Source organism: Tripterygium wilfordii, chromosome 12 (assembly GCF_013401445.1).
Source record: "Tripterygium wilfordii isolate XIE 37 chromosome 12, ASM1340144v1, whole genome shotgun sequence".
NCBI lineage: Eukaryota > Viridiplantae > Streptophyta > Magnoliopsida > Celastrales > Celastraceae > Tripterygium > Tripterygium wilfordii.
In genome coordinates, this window is record NC_052243.1 from 4587471 (window position 1) to 4604239 (window position 16769).

General features: G+C 37.2%; 2 protein-coding genes across 4 annotated transcripts; both read left to right on the forward strand.

The window, feature by feature from the left end:
- Positions 1 to 3206: 3206 nt before the first annotated feature.
- Positions 3207 to 6637, forward strand: LOC120010188 (uncharacterized protein At2g29880-like). 2 transcript variants are annotated; one of them, XM_038860905.1, is made up of 3 exons: positions 3209 to 3460; positions 5311 to 5668; positions 5770 to 6637. In XM_038860905.1, exons 2-3 carry the CDS (start codon positions 5312 to 5314, stop codon positions 6388 to 6390), a joined length of 978 nt encoding a protein of 325 aa, XP_038716833.1. In that variant the 5' UTR covers positions 3209 to 3460; position 5311; the 3' UTR covers positions 6391 to 6637. The 2 variants fall into 2 exon arrangements, 1 of the variants encoding a protein (XP_038716833.1); XR_005470845.1 differs by lacking the exon at positions 5311 to 5668 and having other exon boundaries at positions 3207 to 3460; positions 5770 to 5904.
- Positions 6638 to 14401: 7764 nt separating this feature from the next.
- LOC120011013 (heavy metal-associated isoprenylated plant protein 33-like) lies at positions 14402 to 16769 on the forward strand. Of its 2 annotated transcripts, XM_038862009.1 has the most exons (4): positions 14402 to 14669; positions 14853 to 14934; positions 15105 to 16202; positions 16233 to 16769. In XM_038862009.1, exons 1-4 carry the CDS (start codon positions 14640 to 14642, stop codon positions 16595 to 16597), a joined length of 1575 nt encoding a protein of 524 aa, XP_038717937.1. In that variant the 5' UTR covers positions 14402 to 14639; the 3' UTR covers positions 16598 to 16769. The 2 variants fall into 2 exon arrangements, with proteins under 2 accessions (XP_038717937.1, XP_038717936.1); XM_038862008.1 differs by having other exon boundaries at positions 14406 to 14669; positions 15105 to 16769.

Below are 16769 nucleotides of genomic sequence, written 5' to 3' on the forward strand. Positions count from 1 at the left end.
GTTCTATCTCCTATTTCTTTGTAGGTTAATCATCATGAGGATGTTATATCACTCAAAATTCAGTTTGCTCAAGTGAATTGAAGTCCAGTTTTCAAGTATGAGCTTGGATCTCTAGAAAACCAAGAAAAACCTATGTTCATCAACCTTCCACTAAGGCATTTTGATTGATGATTGGAATTAGCCTTGGAACTGTATAATATGGATATATTGGTGCTGTCAAATTCAGAGTTTGAAGTCAAGATTCAGACATGGACATTAAATGTTACACAAGGTGTCCGATTTAAGCAATATATGCCACATGAAGACATTTGTGCATGAAGGCTATACGGACCAAGCATATGAAGTCTAGAGCAGTTGAAATTAATTGATTTAATGTTCTAGAAGATGTCTCAAGCTTTGGAAAATGTCTCCACACATTTGAAATCAAGAGACCAAGCTTGTTTAAAGATTGCAGGGAATGTTAAAGAGCTCATTTGAATTCAAGAGAGATACATGTTTAAATTTGCTTGGCTATGAAATTGCCAACAAGGTCTTTTCAAGAATGTTATTGCAAGCACGTGTGAAGGGTCAGCCTTGCTATTGGGACATGTTTGGTCACATGAAGGATCTCTTGTCTTCATTAAACAAGATCTTGCACATGCTTCCTTTATTGAGGTCAATGATCAGATTTTTGTGACAAGACAATTGATGAAGCTAAAGGACAAATGCAATGGTTGAAATTTGTAAGAGATCAGAAAGTATATTTTTGCAACCAGACAAGACTTAGATTATGAAGATATTCTTGAAGACTACAAGCTCCAACGGTACACTAATCTATGGCCGAGATTGAATTGTTTTGAATTATAAATGGATCAGATTACAACAAGACTTGAAGGGTTAAGATGACCATTTAAAGGTGAATCCAATGGTTGTGCATAAGACAACATTCTTGCTTGCAATTTTTGACTTAAAAAAGAAGATCTTACTTGATTTTTGGAGTCAAAGATGGCTGCAAGTTGCTACACATTTTGTAGGCAATCGTTGGAGATACCAAGGCCAAGATTTGGTGCAAGTTTGATCAAATGGTCAAAGATGGCCGCAAGTGCACATGACAACTCAAATCTTGCAAAGCTAGACTTGGAAAATGAAGCAAGCGCAACGGCTACATATTGCAACGTCAAGATTTAATGATCTATTCATTCAATGGCCGAGATCTATACATGTAATTGAAGGTCGAGATTTGAAGATGGAAAAAGATCCAATGGTGGAAATTACAAGAGCTTGGTAAATTATAAAGAGGGGTTCTTCCTCATTCCAACTTGGAGAAGCCAAAATTATATTGAAGAAATTTTTGCTCTCAAAGCTTTCAAGCTAGTTTGTGCCATTGAATCCAAACTTCTACCCAAGCCACTCTAAAGGCTTCCTCACTATTTTGCTTTTGCAAAGAGGGAGTGCTTCTCATTTGGCTTCTTATTTTCAGATTTGAAAATCCTCATTATTCTTCATTTTCTATCCAACCCGTGAGGTGATATTGTGATTCTTGAGTGTTCCTCAACCCCATTGCTTAGTGCAAACCTTGAGTGAACCATTTATACCGAACACTTGTAAAAGTCCCTTCATTGGGCAAAAACCTTGTTGAGGTTGAGTTTAAGGGAGTGCTTGAAACCCTTGGTTGTAAAGTTTGAAGATTGTCTTGAAATCTACAGTTTTAAGGGTGACCTAAAAACCCTTGTGAGTTTTGTGGAGCTCTTGATTAACTAAGTGTTTAATTGCTTCCTAAACTATTTTGGTCATTGCAAAACCTTGCATTAAAACTGATTTTCTGCCCTTGTGTGTTGATCATTTGCTTGAGGTTGTTAATTGCATTAGTGGAGGTTTCTCTAAACCATTAGGACAAGTGTTTTGAATTGCAGAATTTTCTGGACCCTAATCTGTCAGTGAATAGAAGACTGCCTTAGAGTTTGAATTTTAATCTGAATTTTTGATATAGTATTCATTAGGGTGTTGTGATACTGCATACCAAATTTCATTGAATTCTGACTTGATTTGCTAGGTGAAATTTGAGTTGTAAAATCTGTGCGCAGTGTGTTGTTTGAAAAATCTGTTGTTGCAATTCCTTGATTATTTGATAATTGATCATTCACCATATTGAATCACATCTTGCATTGGAATGAATATTGATTAGGATAATCATTAGAGTCCAAATTTGTGTGTTAATTGTTAATTGACATTGATTTCCTTTTAAATTATAGAAAGAGATTCCTATCGGAATTTGGGGACACAATTCACCCCCCTCTTGTGTTAAGTACGATCCATCAAAAACTAGTGCAATTGACTGAAACGATTCACAACTGTATAAAATTCCAATTGGATCTGCATCTCGCAGTCTTCATTCTCAACTCTCAAGTACTGAAGAATTGGAGGTTATTAGCCAATGTTCCTTCTGCTCCAGAGTGAAATGTTTGAAAATTTGAATTGAAGTGTCAATGTACAGGCTTGACGAAAAAAACTGTAGAACATCACTCTCAGGGATGCCCTGGGTTATCTTCTGTTATCTCTCAACTGATTATTTACGCCATTACAGAGTCACAAATAAAATTCTCATCTCTGTAAGTTGTGTCACTTCTGGATTTTGGAAAAATTAAAAACATTTTGTTTCATAACCGAGAACAACTTCCTTTGGATAATCCCACTGAGCCCAAACGCAGATCGAGTTAGGCATGTACAAACTTATCTGACAGGTTAGTTTTACTGAGACCCAGTGCAAACCACTTGGAAATAACTGCGTCAATTTACACCCTAAGTCAGGAGAGATAACCAACAATGCTATCGCCAAGTGGTTGTGATATTAAAGATGTCTAACTATCCAAGAAATAAATTCAAGCTGGACCTATACTAACAAAACCATCTCTTTTGGAGTGTTTTTGTCAAACGACCTTGATAACATTCAAAACAATCTCTGGTTCTGAAGTATGTTCAATTTCATACCTCGCGGGGGGCTCCTCGACTACCATGTCGTCAGATGATAAATTTTTTTTTGCTCATGTGCTTGATGACTTGAAGTTTGGCCATATTAAATTTTCAAAGGGTAATTTTATATGGTGTCGTTCTTGATTATCAACAAAACACTACCAAAAGCAATCAAATTAACATCTCCTAAATGAACTGATCTATTATATATTAGTACCAGTCTATCAAGTATCAACCGTTAACACTATAGACCAGCCCGTTTAAGGCGTTGGGGGGGTGTTGGGGAGGGTTGGGTTCGTCCCAAACACCTCCCAACTCTTGTCTGTTTGAGGTGTTCGGGACCGTTGGGATAAAACCTCCCTATATTTCGGAATTTACTAAAATACCCCTTCTTATATTACCTGTTAGGTTTTCCCTTCACAGCCTCACAGGACGCAAACAACACGTACCCTAACACACCTCTGATCTCTCACGCACGCAGCACGCCGCTTTTCTCCTTCTCGACTACCAGGTATGATCTTCCTATCCTTCTCTGTTTCGTATTTTGAGTGAAATTATTGAAGCTATTCCAAATATGTTGATAGTTCTTCTTCACTTTGGATTACTTTTCAATTTTTTCAACGATAATACTCCTGATTTTTGAGATTATTACAGTTGATTGTTTATTTAGGAAAGTGAGGCTATACAATTGCATTACTATGATACTGCTGTGTTCTTTGTTATTAGATGGCAAACCAAGAGGATTTTATCCGCATATATGTCGTAATTGTCATGATTTGTTGGTGGCATATGATTATGATTACTTTGAGTGGGTTTTGGTATTCTAATATGGCGCGCACTACATTATTAAGGCAATCCAATAGAACCCAATTAACTCATTCGGTTCGATTACGAAGAGAATGTGTAAAAGATGTGCTAATGAGAGAATGGCTTGGCAATGAAAGGATTTCTCGTAATATGCTTCGTATGAGTCCCTCAGCATTTATGAACCTTTGTGAGATTTTAGTTAGAGACGGAGGTCTTCGCCTGACAACAAAATCAACTATTGAGGAGAGATGTGCCAAATTTCTATATATGTTAGAACATAACGTTAGACATCGTACTGTGCAAGGCATATTTTTCCATTCGCTTGATACAGTGGGCCGACATTTCCATGGGGTGTTGAGATCAGTTATACAACTTCATGACAAATCGTTAGACAACCTGATGGATCAGAAGTACCTGAAGAAATCCTTGTTCGTCATCGATTTTACCCCTATTTCAAGGTACGTAACTTTTACCATCATGCACCACTTGCATAAACAACCCATTTAGAGATTTTTTCCTAACGAATGAAATTATATCATTGAAGGATTGTATTGGAGCTATCGATGGAACTCACATCCGTGTCAAAGTAAGCAATGCAGATGTGGCAAGATATCGTGGCAGAAAGGATTGCCCTACAACAAACGTGATGCTTGCTTGCTCGTTCGATTTGAGATTCACATATGTACTAGCTGGGTGGGAAGGGACGGCTTCAGATTCTAGAATAATAAAGAATGCATTGAACTGTCGTTGGCCTCGCAAAATTCCCGAAGGTAAACTAGTTTTATCACAAATGAAGAGGTCTATTTGTTGTGAAAATACCATTGTTCTAACAAAAGGCTTGTCATGTAGGTAAATATTACCTCGTTGATGCGGGATACATGTTACGAAGAGGTCTTATTGCTCCTTATAGGGGTGTCCGGTATCACTTGAAAGAGTACTCTACAATCAACCCACCGAAGAATGCTGTGGAGTTATTCAATCTGAGGCATGCATCATTGAGAAATCACATTGAGAGAGCTATTGGCCTTCTAAAGACCCGGTTCCCAATTTTAGGAAGTGGGACACAACCACATTATAGAATCAAAACACAAAGTGCTATCATAATTGCATGTTGCATTCTCCATAATTACTTGTTAGGAGTGGATCCCGATGCAGCTCTTCTGGAACAGGTAGATCAAGAGTTAGAAAATGCAGGTCCAATAAGACACACTATGAGAACTGTTGCTGATGATACAACCGATGCAACGTTAGGCGAGCAACTTAGAGACTTGATTGCGGCAGATATGTGGCTTGATTATAGTAGGGAACATGGGCTTTGAGATGTGTTTGTGATGAATTCTATTTAATTGGTGTCGTGCGTTGAATTGTTTCTTTTAAAACAATTCTATTGTTCATTTGAACTTAATGGATTCTCTGATTTGGATGAATTGAGTGACAAAAATCTTTCCTTGTGACTTGTTGCATTACTATTTTGTAAAATATTTGTATGATTCCTTTGAATTGGTTGTTACTTTTTCTTTCATTACTATTTTGTTAAATATCTTTATGATTCAGCATGGGTAAAAGAAAGGAATCGGATGAATCAACTAAAAGAAGAGAGCCAGCTACCTCATGGATGGATTCGATAGATGATTTGTTGATAGATGAGCTACTGAATCAGCAACAACTTGGCCAGAGAGTCGATGGTAATTTTACTACCAATGCTTATCAGAAGATTGTGAATGTTTTGAATAAAAATTTCCCACTAGTTTCCATGAGTAAGGATAAGGTCAAAGCTCGTATGCGAACTTTGAAAAAGAAATTTTCTGAATGCTATGATATATTCAAACATGGCCACTTGAGTGGGTTTGCCTGGAATCCGGAAACGTGTAAATGGAGCGCGGATGAGGAGGTATGGGCGAGATTGATAGCGGTATGGAACTACATACTTTCTTAATTATAATACTTGACTGTCTTTGAGTTGATTGAGCACATAGATGTAACAAAAGTCATATTTTCTCTGTTATTTGCCAGAGAAATAAAGATGCTGAGGAATGGAGGAATAAGAGAATTCGAAACTATCACAAGCTTGAAGAGTTGTGGGCCATTGATAGAGCTGATGGAGCCAATGGAATTGATGGTTCTAAGTTACAACATAGATGGCGATGTACAGTGAGAATTGATAGTGATTTTGATGAGAACGATGGTGAAAATGATGCGCCTGGTGAATTCTTTAATGATCAGGAGGTAGATGGAACCCCTACACAACGACGCACTGTCACGTCGGAGGCTTCTTCTCCTTATAAAGGCACGGGTTCAAGTAGCTGCAAGAAGGGCAAAAGGGTTTTAGATGGTGGGATTGATGGGGTAGAGTTTCTTGCAACTCTAAAAGCATGCTCATCAGATTTGAGTACCCGACTCGAAATGTTTGAAGACGCATTTAAAGTTACTAATCGAGTTAAGGACGTTAGTGGTACTGAGATATTTAATGAACTCGAATCCTTGGGTCTTGAGCTGGATGAGATTGATGAGGCGTACACTTTCCTTAACCTTCGTCCTGAGATGCTATTTGCTTTTCTTGAGTATCCGGTTGTTCATCGAAAGAGATGGTTGTTGAAGGAACTTCACTCGTTTAGAAACAAGGAGCCGAAATAGAATTGCATGATTTTGTGTCTATTAACTATGTTGTGTGTATGAACTTTGTTGGGTATTTTGGAGCTGCGAAATCTATGTTTATGAAGTTTGAAAATAGTATTGTGAATGTTTATTGAATTGTGATGTACTGTGGGTATTTTGGTGCGTTGGATTATGTTTGGAATGTTTATTGAAATGTGATTGAAGACTTGTTGCATTAACGTTTTGGTATATATTTTATGGTGAAACTGCAATAGCTTGTTCGGTTTAGGAATCTCTCTTGGCTTTGAAGCCATTTGTTGCTGTAATTTTCGAAATCCTGGGCTTGGTGACATGTTTTGTACGAGAAGTCGAGGCATTGCAGACATTGGTTCTTTAAAAGTCTAATAAAGGGCATTTTTGGAATATAATACATAAAACTTTAATGAACACCTCCCAATACCCCTTCAAAACGAACAAATGTTCTATTTAAAAATACCAACACCTCCTAAGGGCAAATGCAATGGGATTTAGGTTGCTGGGTCAACATTTTTATTGACTCGGTCCCACCTCTATTACACAAAAAGTCAAGTCAAACACGTATTCTAATACAACCACATCAGCAAAACACAAATTTCTATACACTTTTTCTTCCCACACACTTTATCTTTCCACCCAACCCAACAACATTTCATTCCTCCATATTAACCACAACAAAACTACACCAAAATATCAAATATCAATACATCCACATCAGCAAAACACTTATCCCAATACAGCCACATAAGCAAAACACATTTTACAATACAGCCACATCAGCAAAAGACAACATCTTTGTTGGCCCAATACCACTTCACCATTGCATTTGCCCTAACACCCCTCAACACCTCTCAACCCAACACCTTCCCACGCCCTAAACCGGCAGGCCCTATGGGCTGGGCAAAGTAATTAGTCTGAAACATGGGCTGAGCTTGAAAATTAATATATAGTTAATAGGTGCCAAAATATGGGCTGGGTATTGGCATTCTTCAGAAGTTCGGCCCCAGCCTCTTATTCATCGACTCATTCTTCGTTCTGACAGCCCACAACCCAGAACAAAACCCAGAAAACATGACCTCTCTACACCAAGCACACATTAATCGTCACCATCACTAACACTAATGCTAAGCTAGAAAACGACACGATTGTTTGACCGAAAAGATCAATGCCCGGTCTCCTTCACTTTGGACGCTCTTGTCAATGGCAGGTAATCGATGCATTTTTATGTTATCCTGCTTCGATCTTCATAGAGGATGATGGCGTCTTTTGGCATTTGAACTTTTCTCTACTGCGCTGAAGTATTTTCTTTTCGTTTCATCTTTTTTCTTCGATATATGCAATTATTGATGGTTGTTAATAAATTTTTTTTCACCAATGTGAGTAGATTTTAGTGGGCTTGGAAGGAAGAGGATTCATGGTGGAAAGAAGGAGAATTTCTTTCTTTTTTTTTTTTTTTTTTTATCTGAAAGATAAAACTTATTTGTTGATCTTTGTTTTCAAAGGAATCACTAAAATCGACTGGAAGTATGACTGCTGGTGGTGGTGCATTATGATGGCAACTTGGACCATTCTTGAAGAAAAAATTCCAAATAAGAAAAAAGTTTTTATGAAACTAAATATTAAACTTGTTACTTTTTTCTTAGTCCTGATTGATACTTGGGTGAATCCTTCTTAGTGGGCTCATACTAGCGGTTATTGACTAATGAGGATTCATGTAGCTAAGATCAATGATGATGATGATGAGGCGAAAGGATTATGTTAATTTTGAAGAGAATGCGTCAAATTTCAGGATGATTAGAGTTCAAGGTGTTACTTTCATTTGTGATGATCAATTTCAAGTATTATTTCCAGTCAAGTATGGTTTTCTTCCATCATTGCAAGATTAACATGTTGAGGAACATTGAGAACTATGGAGTTTGAGAGAGGATGCATAATGTTGGGAGGCTTCATGGTTTCTAGAAAATAAGATTGAATTGATTACTGATAGCTCATTAGCTCTATATACTGTTTTTCAAGCCCTAAAAATATATCCTACGGTGTGTTATTTGGTACTTGTCTTTTTTCCTCCTTCTCAGTTCATTTCGAATTCTTGGAAGTTAGACCCTTACAAATATCTGAAAGATTTTTTGGGACATTAATCACATTATACATATCCACTTCATTCCAGTGGTTCGTCATGTTTTTGAATTGCCAACATTGAATATATTCATTATTCTTTTCTTTCCCGGTTTGACGGTCTTATTGAGATTCCTTGTTCAGTTGGGTAGCTGACGTAGTTTTCATAATATACCTTCCATTTCACTTGCCTTGTGCTCATTGTTTCTTAAATCATGATTTCAATTCCCATGTGTGGGTCTAGATATTGTATTTGCATGGCCTATGGCCTAAGTCAATTATTGAACTGCAAGAAGTCTTTAAATGTTCTGTGCTTGTAAATATTACTGTGACTTTTGTCCCATGAATTAACTGGTTGACGTTCTGTGAAGTGTTGAACTTTGCTTAATGTATACTCAATGACCTCGTGGAGTTTTCAGTGGAGATAATTAGTTGTTTTAAAGGATTTGAACCTCCATGTATAAATAGAAGTTTCTCCTCTCTTTTCCCTTCTCATGTTAAAGCAAGCAGGTTCTATTCTTACCACTTGAATTTTCTCATTTGTTCATTAATTACTTTTGTTTTTCTTCATGTCTCTCACATCAATCTTGTGGATTAGACTTAGTCAGTCGTGGGAATTTTCAGTTTCCAGATGTCTAGATATTTTGACAAAATAATTCTTTGCTATCACAACTCTTTTTTAATTTTTATTTTTTTTGCGGAGATGGCACATTGTGCATTCATGCCACTATGTCCTGAAATTCATATTCCAAGGAAAATCCCTTTCCAAAAAGGAGGGGCCACAACATTTCCCAGCCTTCAGAAACTGGCATTGACGGAGGCTTGTATTAGTTGGATTACCTGTGAATCATTGCCCAATGAAGAATTTTTTTTTTCTCTTATCATTAAATGCATAAACATTCTTGCCATCTTCCTCAAGGGGTGCGGAGCCTGATAAACTTTTCCAAGTGCGTTATCTCATGCACAAATAATCAAATACTCAAAGCTGTCTTGGCATAGAATATTAATGGATATAGGGGTCAATACACATAAACTACATGAGATTTTTAGATCCGTGGATTCAAATGAAACACACTTAAAAGATAACAGTGGGTTGAAATGTGGTATTTATTTGTCTGTCTTAAATGTTACCACTGTTTTGCCTTCTAGATTATGGAGAGAATTCCAAATTTTAAAACTTATCTACCCTGGAAAATAGCTTAAGGTTGCTAAAGGCAATTCTATATTTAACCAGACTGGTATCTCACAAGGCTTGGAGGCAATCCATAAAGTTAGTGTGTGGCTGCCTTTTTGTAGGAAAAGGTTATAGTGCTGCATAAAAATAATTTAGTTCTTTGAGAATGTTGATATTTTGAAGTTCTCTAGAGTAAAAAACACCATCTAAGGGTCTGGGAGGGGCTTCTGGTTTGTTAATGATGAATTTGATGCCTAGTTCTGTTAAGTACGTTGATGTATTGACATAGTCTCACTACCCAACCCCCCTACCCTACATCGTGCCCTGCTCTTACATTCATTCATTCTCGCTTAACTGATTAAATAATCTGTTTAGCAGTTGACCCTATTAAATTGGACCAGTGACTGATTTCAAGAGTCATCATGTATTGGCTCATCAATCTAAATTCTTAGTAAAAGCCTTTAGTTGTTAGGGCTAAGTTGTGTTGCATTGGAGATCATAGATTCATATTTAAACGGCAAACAATTTACATCAATTACTCACCTGAGTGCTTTTCTGATGCATCACCAATCAAGTTGGTAGACACATTTTCTGATGCAAAACACATGCAGGAAACAATTTTTTCTGATATTATTCAGGAATTTGTTTTATTGTAATAACAAGTTTCCGCTGTCATTTTCCTATTGCCAACCAGCTTTTACAGTAGATAAATGGTAACGCAGTAATGGAGTTTTCACTCGTGTGAACTCAAAGAGGACATGTTTTATGGCCCAAAAACTAAGTCTTTGATGTGAAAATATCTAGAAAGGACACATATGCGTACAAGGAGCTCTTGACCGAGTGGTAGCCACTCCTTAGGATTTTGACCTAATGGAGAAAGTATTCCTAAGCTATTTTGCTTAAGTTTCATTTAATTTTGCATACATTATTTTTTGTTTTTCATAATCTCCGTTGTCCCTAGCCATATCCCTGTTTTGTTTTTGAAATACATGTGATTGCAAAGAATTAAAGCATAAATCAAGCAAGTGTTTACATATTAATGTCACCAGCAGACCAGCTTATTGAGAAGATGAAGGTTGATAGTGTGAATGGTTTTTTGGACTATGTGCCACATTGGAATGACCTCTCTCCTGCCTCAAAATTCTGTCTTAATAGATATTCCAATCATGAACAAGTAACTTGTTTCTATTCCAGATTCATCCTAGGCTTGCAGGCCGTCTCCCATAAAGAAAGAACTTATGGGGTGGGATTGTATAGCTTTGAAGCACAAATTCAAATTCAGAAGCAGCTTCATTTACCACTTAACATGAGAAAGGTTTCTCTAATTCCCTATGCATGTAAAGTTTATATATAGCATTTATGATTCATCTTTAGACCTGGATTTTCTTTTTTTGTATAGCTCTTTCGTTTCAATATAATCATGTCTTTGTCAATGAAAGAGCATTCTTGTATCATGCCCCTTTTCTTTTGGACAGAAACTACAGAGATCAATTTTTTTACGATAAAGATCACTCAAATCTTAAAGGACATTCCTATGTTTTTCTTGAAATTGCTTCAATATTATTTAGCAAATATTTTAGCTCTGTTATTAGGACCACTACATGAAAAAGAAACTTATAACCGTTTCTCTCGCTTGATCCAGAGTAAAACATAGGGAATATTTGCTGTGCAAGTAAATCGCACATGATGAGAAAAGTAAGCTTCAATTTGTCTAAAGTTTGGGTGAACACTGTAGAATTTGTGAAGGGAAGGGGAACAAAAGTAAGGTCTAAAGCCCTGAATAGTGTCTAAAAGCGAAAAAGAATCATGAGTTCATGACTATAGTTATTGCCCTGGTATTTGAATCTTCTTTGTTGGGTTTGTTCTTTGCAGATCAAAGTGATGGTCACTGCTGTCTGTTGATTTGCCTGGGGATTGGTATTTCTCTCTCATTGTCTCTCTCTCCTGTTAAAAGTAAGTAGTTCATACATACCTGTTTCTTAAACATTGATGTGTCCAAATCACAGCTACTGGCAAATCCCAGAAAAAGCAAAAGTGAGGTTTCAAGAATTCATTTATGCTTAAAAGATTCAAAATTTGTGGAGTTTGCATGGGAGCTTGTGCATTCAAACTTAGTACCTCTCTCCTTCTTTTTTTTTTTTTGCCCTTTATCTTTTCTTTCATTTTTATTTTCTTGAGAAAAGGAGACTTCTGGCCTCTTGTTTGCATGGAAAGACTCCTTTTCTTCATTCAATTATCCAATAGAAAATTTAGTTAAGATATATAAAGAGTGCTTTGAAAGGTAAAATTTTGCCGTTTGTCTCTTTGAGTTTGGAAAAAAATGCGATGAGTATCCTTTTGGACACTTGTTTTGCTCAAGGCATTGGTTCTCAAATCAAATATATTTCGCATGTCCTGTTTTAGCTCTGTTTGTGCATCCCATTGAATTTCTGCTTTCGTGATTGATAATCATTATGTTTATTCTAAACATAGAAATTGTCAAATATGGTCAGTAAAAAAACTATGATCTAAGGGTTTTAGTTGCGCTTAGCAGTAGTACTGGATCGCACTTGATTGTGCTTATTGGTGCCAAATCATACCGCTAAAAGTGCGATTTTCATTCTTAATCAGCTGCGGGAAACAGGTTCTAGCATATTGAAAGCTGGTTGAATGGATTAGGTAAAGACGTGTTTTGACTTTCAGACAGGTTAAATTTTTTAAATTTGGACAAGTTTCATTTTCAATCTACCCATATCAGACCAATCCAATCCCTGTCTATTCTTAGTTTGTCTCTCTGTCAGATGGGTCCTAGCCTAGAAGGAGTAGCCTGACAATGCCAATAACTCTAGCTGTCACAGACCAATAAAATATCTTTTCTGAAATAAAGGAGCCTGTGTTTGCTGTGAGGTGATTTGTCTATCAACTAGGGCTAATCTACTTTGGCCTTCATTTCCAGAACCCAGGTTTAGCTTTAGCTTGTCCAGACTCCAGACTGTGTCCTGCTACTGTGAGCATGCCACTCTTTTTCTCCACTAACTCCATTTTCTCCATTATTGCTTTATCAACTCCTCACTTAGCACTGAACATTTGGACACTGATAATTATAGTTAGAATATCATTATTTTCTCTGCTTTTGCTAATGCATCCCAAACACCAATATCTTTTTCTTCAGTGGAGGTACCATTATGGACAAGTTTTGATTATACTATACTATTAAGGGAGGGTCTCATCTATGTGGTGCAATACACTTGTTCTATTCTATTATTGTTGTACTAGTTCTAGTACCAGTATGAGACTATGAACCAAGCTGCGTCTTATGAGGTGAAAGTGAAACATGTGATCACAAAAAGTCAATAATTCATGTCAGATTGTCAGAGTTGAAGATCAAGACAGATTTCTTTTTATGTTTAGCATGCACAAGATCGAGTGATCTGGAATTATATTCTTGAATTGTTTAGTGGTGTCTGTCTGTGTGTATACTGTATATAGCATGCCCATGTGACAGTGTTAACTCTCTTTGGTCAGAGCGGATGGGCTCAGGAGATATTGAGTTTGATTTTCACTAGAAGCAATATCATTGTGATCATACGCTGAGTTTTGACCCAACTTATCATTTCGTCAGATGGGAAATTGTTATACACATTAACTTGACGGTCAAAGTTTAGGCCTATGTCAAAAAAATCAGACTTGTATGACATTGTCAGTTAAAAAACAAAAACCATGTGACAGTGTTGACAACAAACTCTGATATAATATATAGTTTGTGAGCTGGTTATTAGTTCTAAGATGTAGTTGATGCTTCAATGATATGATATGTTCTAGGAAGATGCAGAAATCAAGTGCAGTTAAGAAGGGTTAACATTAACCCAATTATGTTTAAAAATGAAGTTTAATCAGTCAAAGATTGGGCTTGAAAAGCCAATTTGTGTGACATTGCATAGGCTATAAAGTGAGATATTTTAGTAAATATATTTTGAGTTTTGTGTTTGTGCTTGTGTTTGTGTTGTGGGCTCTTGTTTTTGTCATTATTGAAAACAACTTTTGCAGGCGAAGAAGATTACAAGGACATTCAAAACTTCTTCCCTGGTTAGGCTTTTGAGGTAAACAAACAATTATTTTGTTTGCTAAACCTAAGAAAATAAAAAGAAAATCATTGTTCTATTCTCTGACTTTCTCTCTACATAATTTTTGACTGCAAGTGCCTGTCTGTATTTGAAGACAGCCTGTATCATTTTGAGGTGCTTTTGTTTTTGGGTACCCCAAAAATGATAATAATCCAATAAATCCATGGTACTTATAATTGTGTAATGACTATTTTGCCCTCATTTATTTACTTTTGTTCGAGAACTTTTTTAATGGCTGTGATCTGCTAGCCTGTCTTACCATGGGCCCAAAAGTGACTGCCAATTGATGGTGAAGCCCATGGGCCCTTACACGATAAACTTGGCCCATGATGATTGATCTTCATCAACCGACCATAACACTATTTATATTATCTTTATTTATATCACTAAAAATGTGATGTGATTCACTGTGTTACACAAGCCTGGTTAGACAGTGAAATGCTTTGACAATATGTGTATGTATATGTGTGTGTAGTAACGCGCAGCTGATAGGTTATTGCAATAATAATGTTTGATAAATATCATATGAGGTAAAAGCTAACCTTTTTCATCTCTCAGTTTATTTAAAGATTACGATGCCTTGCTACTTGTGCAACCGCCTTCTTTTTCTCGCAAAATTCTAAAAAATCGGCAGAAATACAGAGAGAGAGACAGAGGAAAAATAGAGAAATGCTTAAAGAGTAGTGTTAAATGCTCCAACAACTAGCATTCATTTTTTGGAAACCTTGTTGCACAATCTACTTCTCATAGACCCAGTTGTTTTCTCTCTCTCACTGTCTCCTAAAGCTTTCTTCAATTCTGCTTCTCTGCATACCTCAGTTTATTCCCCCAGATCTTTATTGGGACTCATTTTTTCTGTAATGAGTAAGCAAGAGTTTGCCAAGCTCCAGGTACTTAATTATATAATTTTTTTTGTCTATTTGTATGATTCAAATCTGGTTATTGTTGGGAAACCTGTTGTAGTTCTCTTCAAGTCCTGTTTTTTTTGGAATTAATTCTTGATATGTATGGAAATATATTCTGGGTTAGATTGTGACTCTGTTTTGGATGTTTGTGGTTGTTTTTCATTCCAGTCTTGTGTGCTGAAAGTGGATATACAGTGTCACTGTGATGGCTGTAAGAAAAAAGTGAAGAAGCTGCTTCAAAATGTTGATGGTACGTTGCAGTCACATGTACATGTTCTTTCACCTTCAATTATCTGTTATGTTGTTGATTTATTAGGTTTTGTACCTGATTTTTACTAATTTGTCCCTTCTCATTTTCTGTACGAGAGTATTTGAACTGTATTGTTTTGGATGATTTTAATTTTAATTTTTTGGGTTTAGGTGTTTACACAAGCAAAATAGATGCAGACCAAGGGAAGGTTACAGTGACTGGAAATGTTAACCCAGCAACACTCATCAAGAAACTTAGCAAATCTGGAAAGCATGCAGAGCTGTGGATGTCTCAGAAGGGCACAAACAACTTCCAAAACCAAGTTAACAACCAGTTCAAGAACTTTCAAATTGATGCTCAAAAGACTGGCAAAGATAACAAGTCTCAAAAGGGCCATGGCCAACAAAAGGGTGGTGGTGGTGGGCATCAAGTACAACAATTCCAACATATGCAACAACAGAAGGGACCTAAGGAGATGATGAAGCAACAGAAATCTGTGAAATTTGACATGAATAATGAAGAATTCGATGCTAGTGAGGATGATTTTGATGGTGATTTGGATGAATTTGACGATGACTTTGATGATGAGTTTGATGAAGATGATGAAGATGATCATTTTTTTAATCATCAGGTACCCAAAGGCCATCAACAATTCCCCAACAAAATGGCACCAATGGGTATGATGGGTAATGGCAATGGAGTACATGGGCATCAAGCTATTATGATGAACAGCCAGGCCAAAGGTGGTGGCGGTGGTGGTGGAAAGAAAGGTGGGGCAATTGACATTCCTGTTTCAATGAAGGGTATGGGTGGAAAAAATGATTCTAAGCATGGAAATAATGGTAATGGAGGAGGAAAGAAAGGAGGAGGAGATGGTGGTGGTGATGGTGTTAAAAAGGGCAAAGGAGGGAGTAATAATCAAAAGCAAGGAGGCAAAGATAAAAATGGTGGAAAGGGTGGTATTTTGGGGTTCCTTGGATTTGGTAAGAAGAGTAAAAAGAAGGGTGGTGGTGGTATGGATGGTACTGATAAGAGTAGTAAAGGTAATGGCAGAGTAGGTGGTAGTGGTGGGAACAATAATGGTGGTGGGGCTAAACCAGGCAGGGGGAAAGGTACTGATGGGGTCCATGATATGAAGAAAATGAAAAATGAGTTTGAACTCGATGTCACTAAGCCTGGAAAAGGACCCAAAGGAGGAGGTGGGAACCATGGTGGTGGTAATGGGCCTAATGGCACCAAGACTATGGGCCATATGGGTCCAATGGGTGGTCAGATGGGCCATATGGGTCCAATGGGTGGTCAGATGGGCCAAATGGGCAATTATGGGCAGATGGGTATGACGATGACACCAGCAGCAGTGCAAGGATTACCAGCAGGTGCAGCAGGGTCAATGAATGGTGGATATTATCATGGTATGGGAGGAGGAGGAGGAGGTGGGGGACCAGTGAATCCTTATACTCAACAACAATATATGCCTATGATGATGAATCAACAGCATCCCAATATGAGTGATATGTCTCAATATCAAATGATGCATGGGCGGCCTAATCCGGCCATGAACTACATGCCGCCACCACCAATGCCGCCACATCCAGCGGTTAGAGACCCTTACACTCACTACTTCAGTGATGAGAATACAGACGGCGGTTGCAGCATCATGTAGTGTAGTAAATTGTGTTAGGATAGGTAGAAAATTAGAATGTTGATGTCAAGTGCAGTATTTGGTTTTTTGTTCTTCTGTAGCAGTAGTGAACCAGTGGTGTTCATACATGGTTGTAAGGATAAAATGTAGCGATGCCTATGCTAAATGGAAATGCATTGACTTTTGCGTTTTA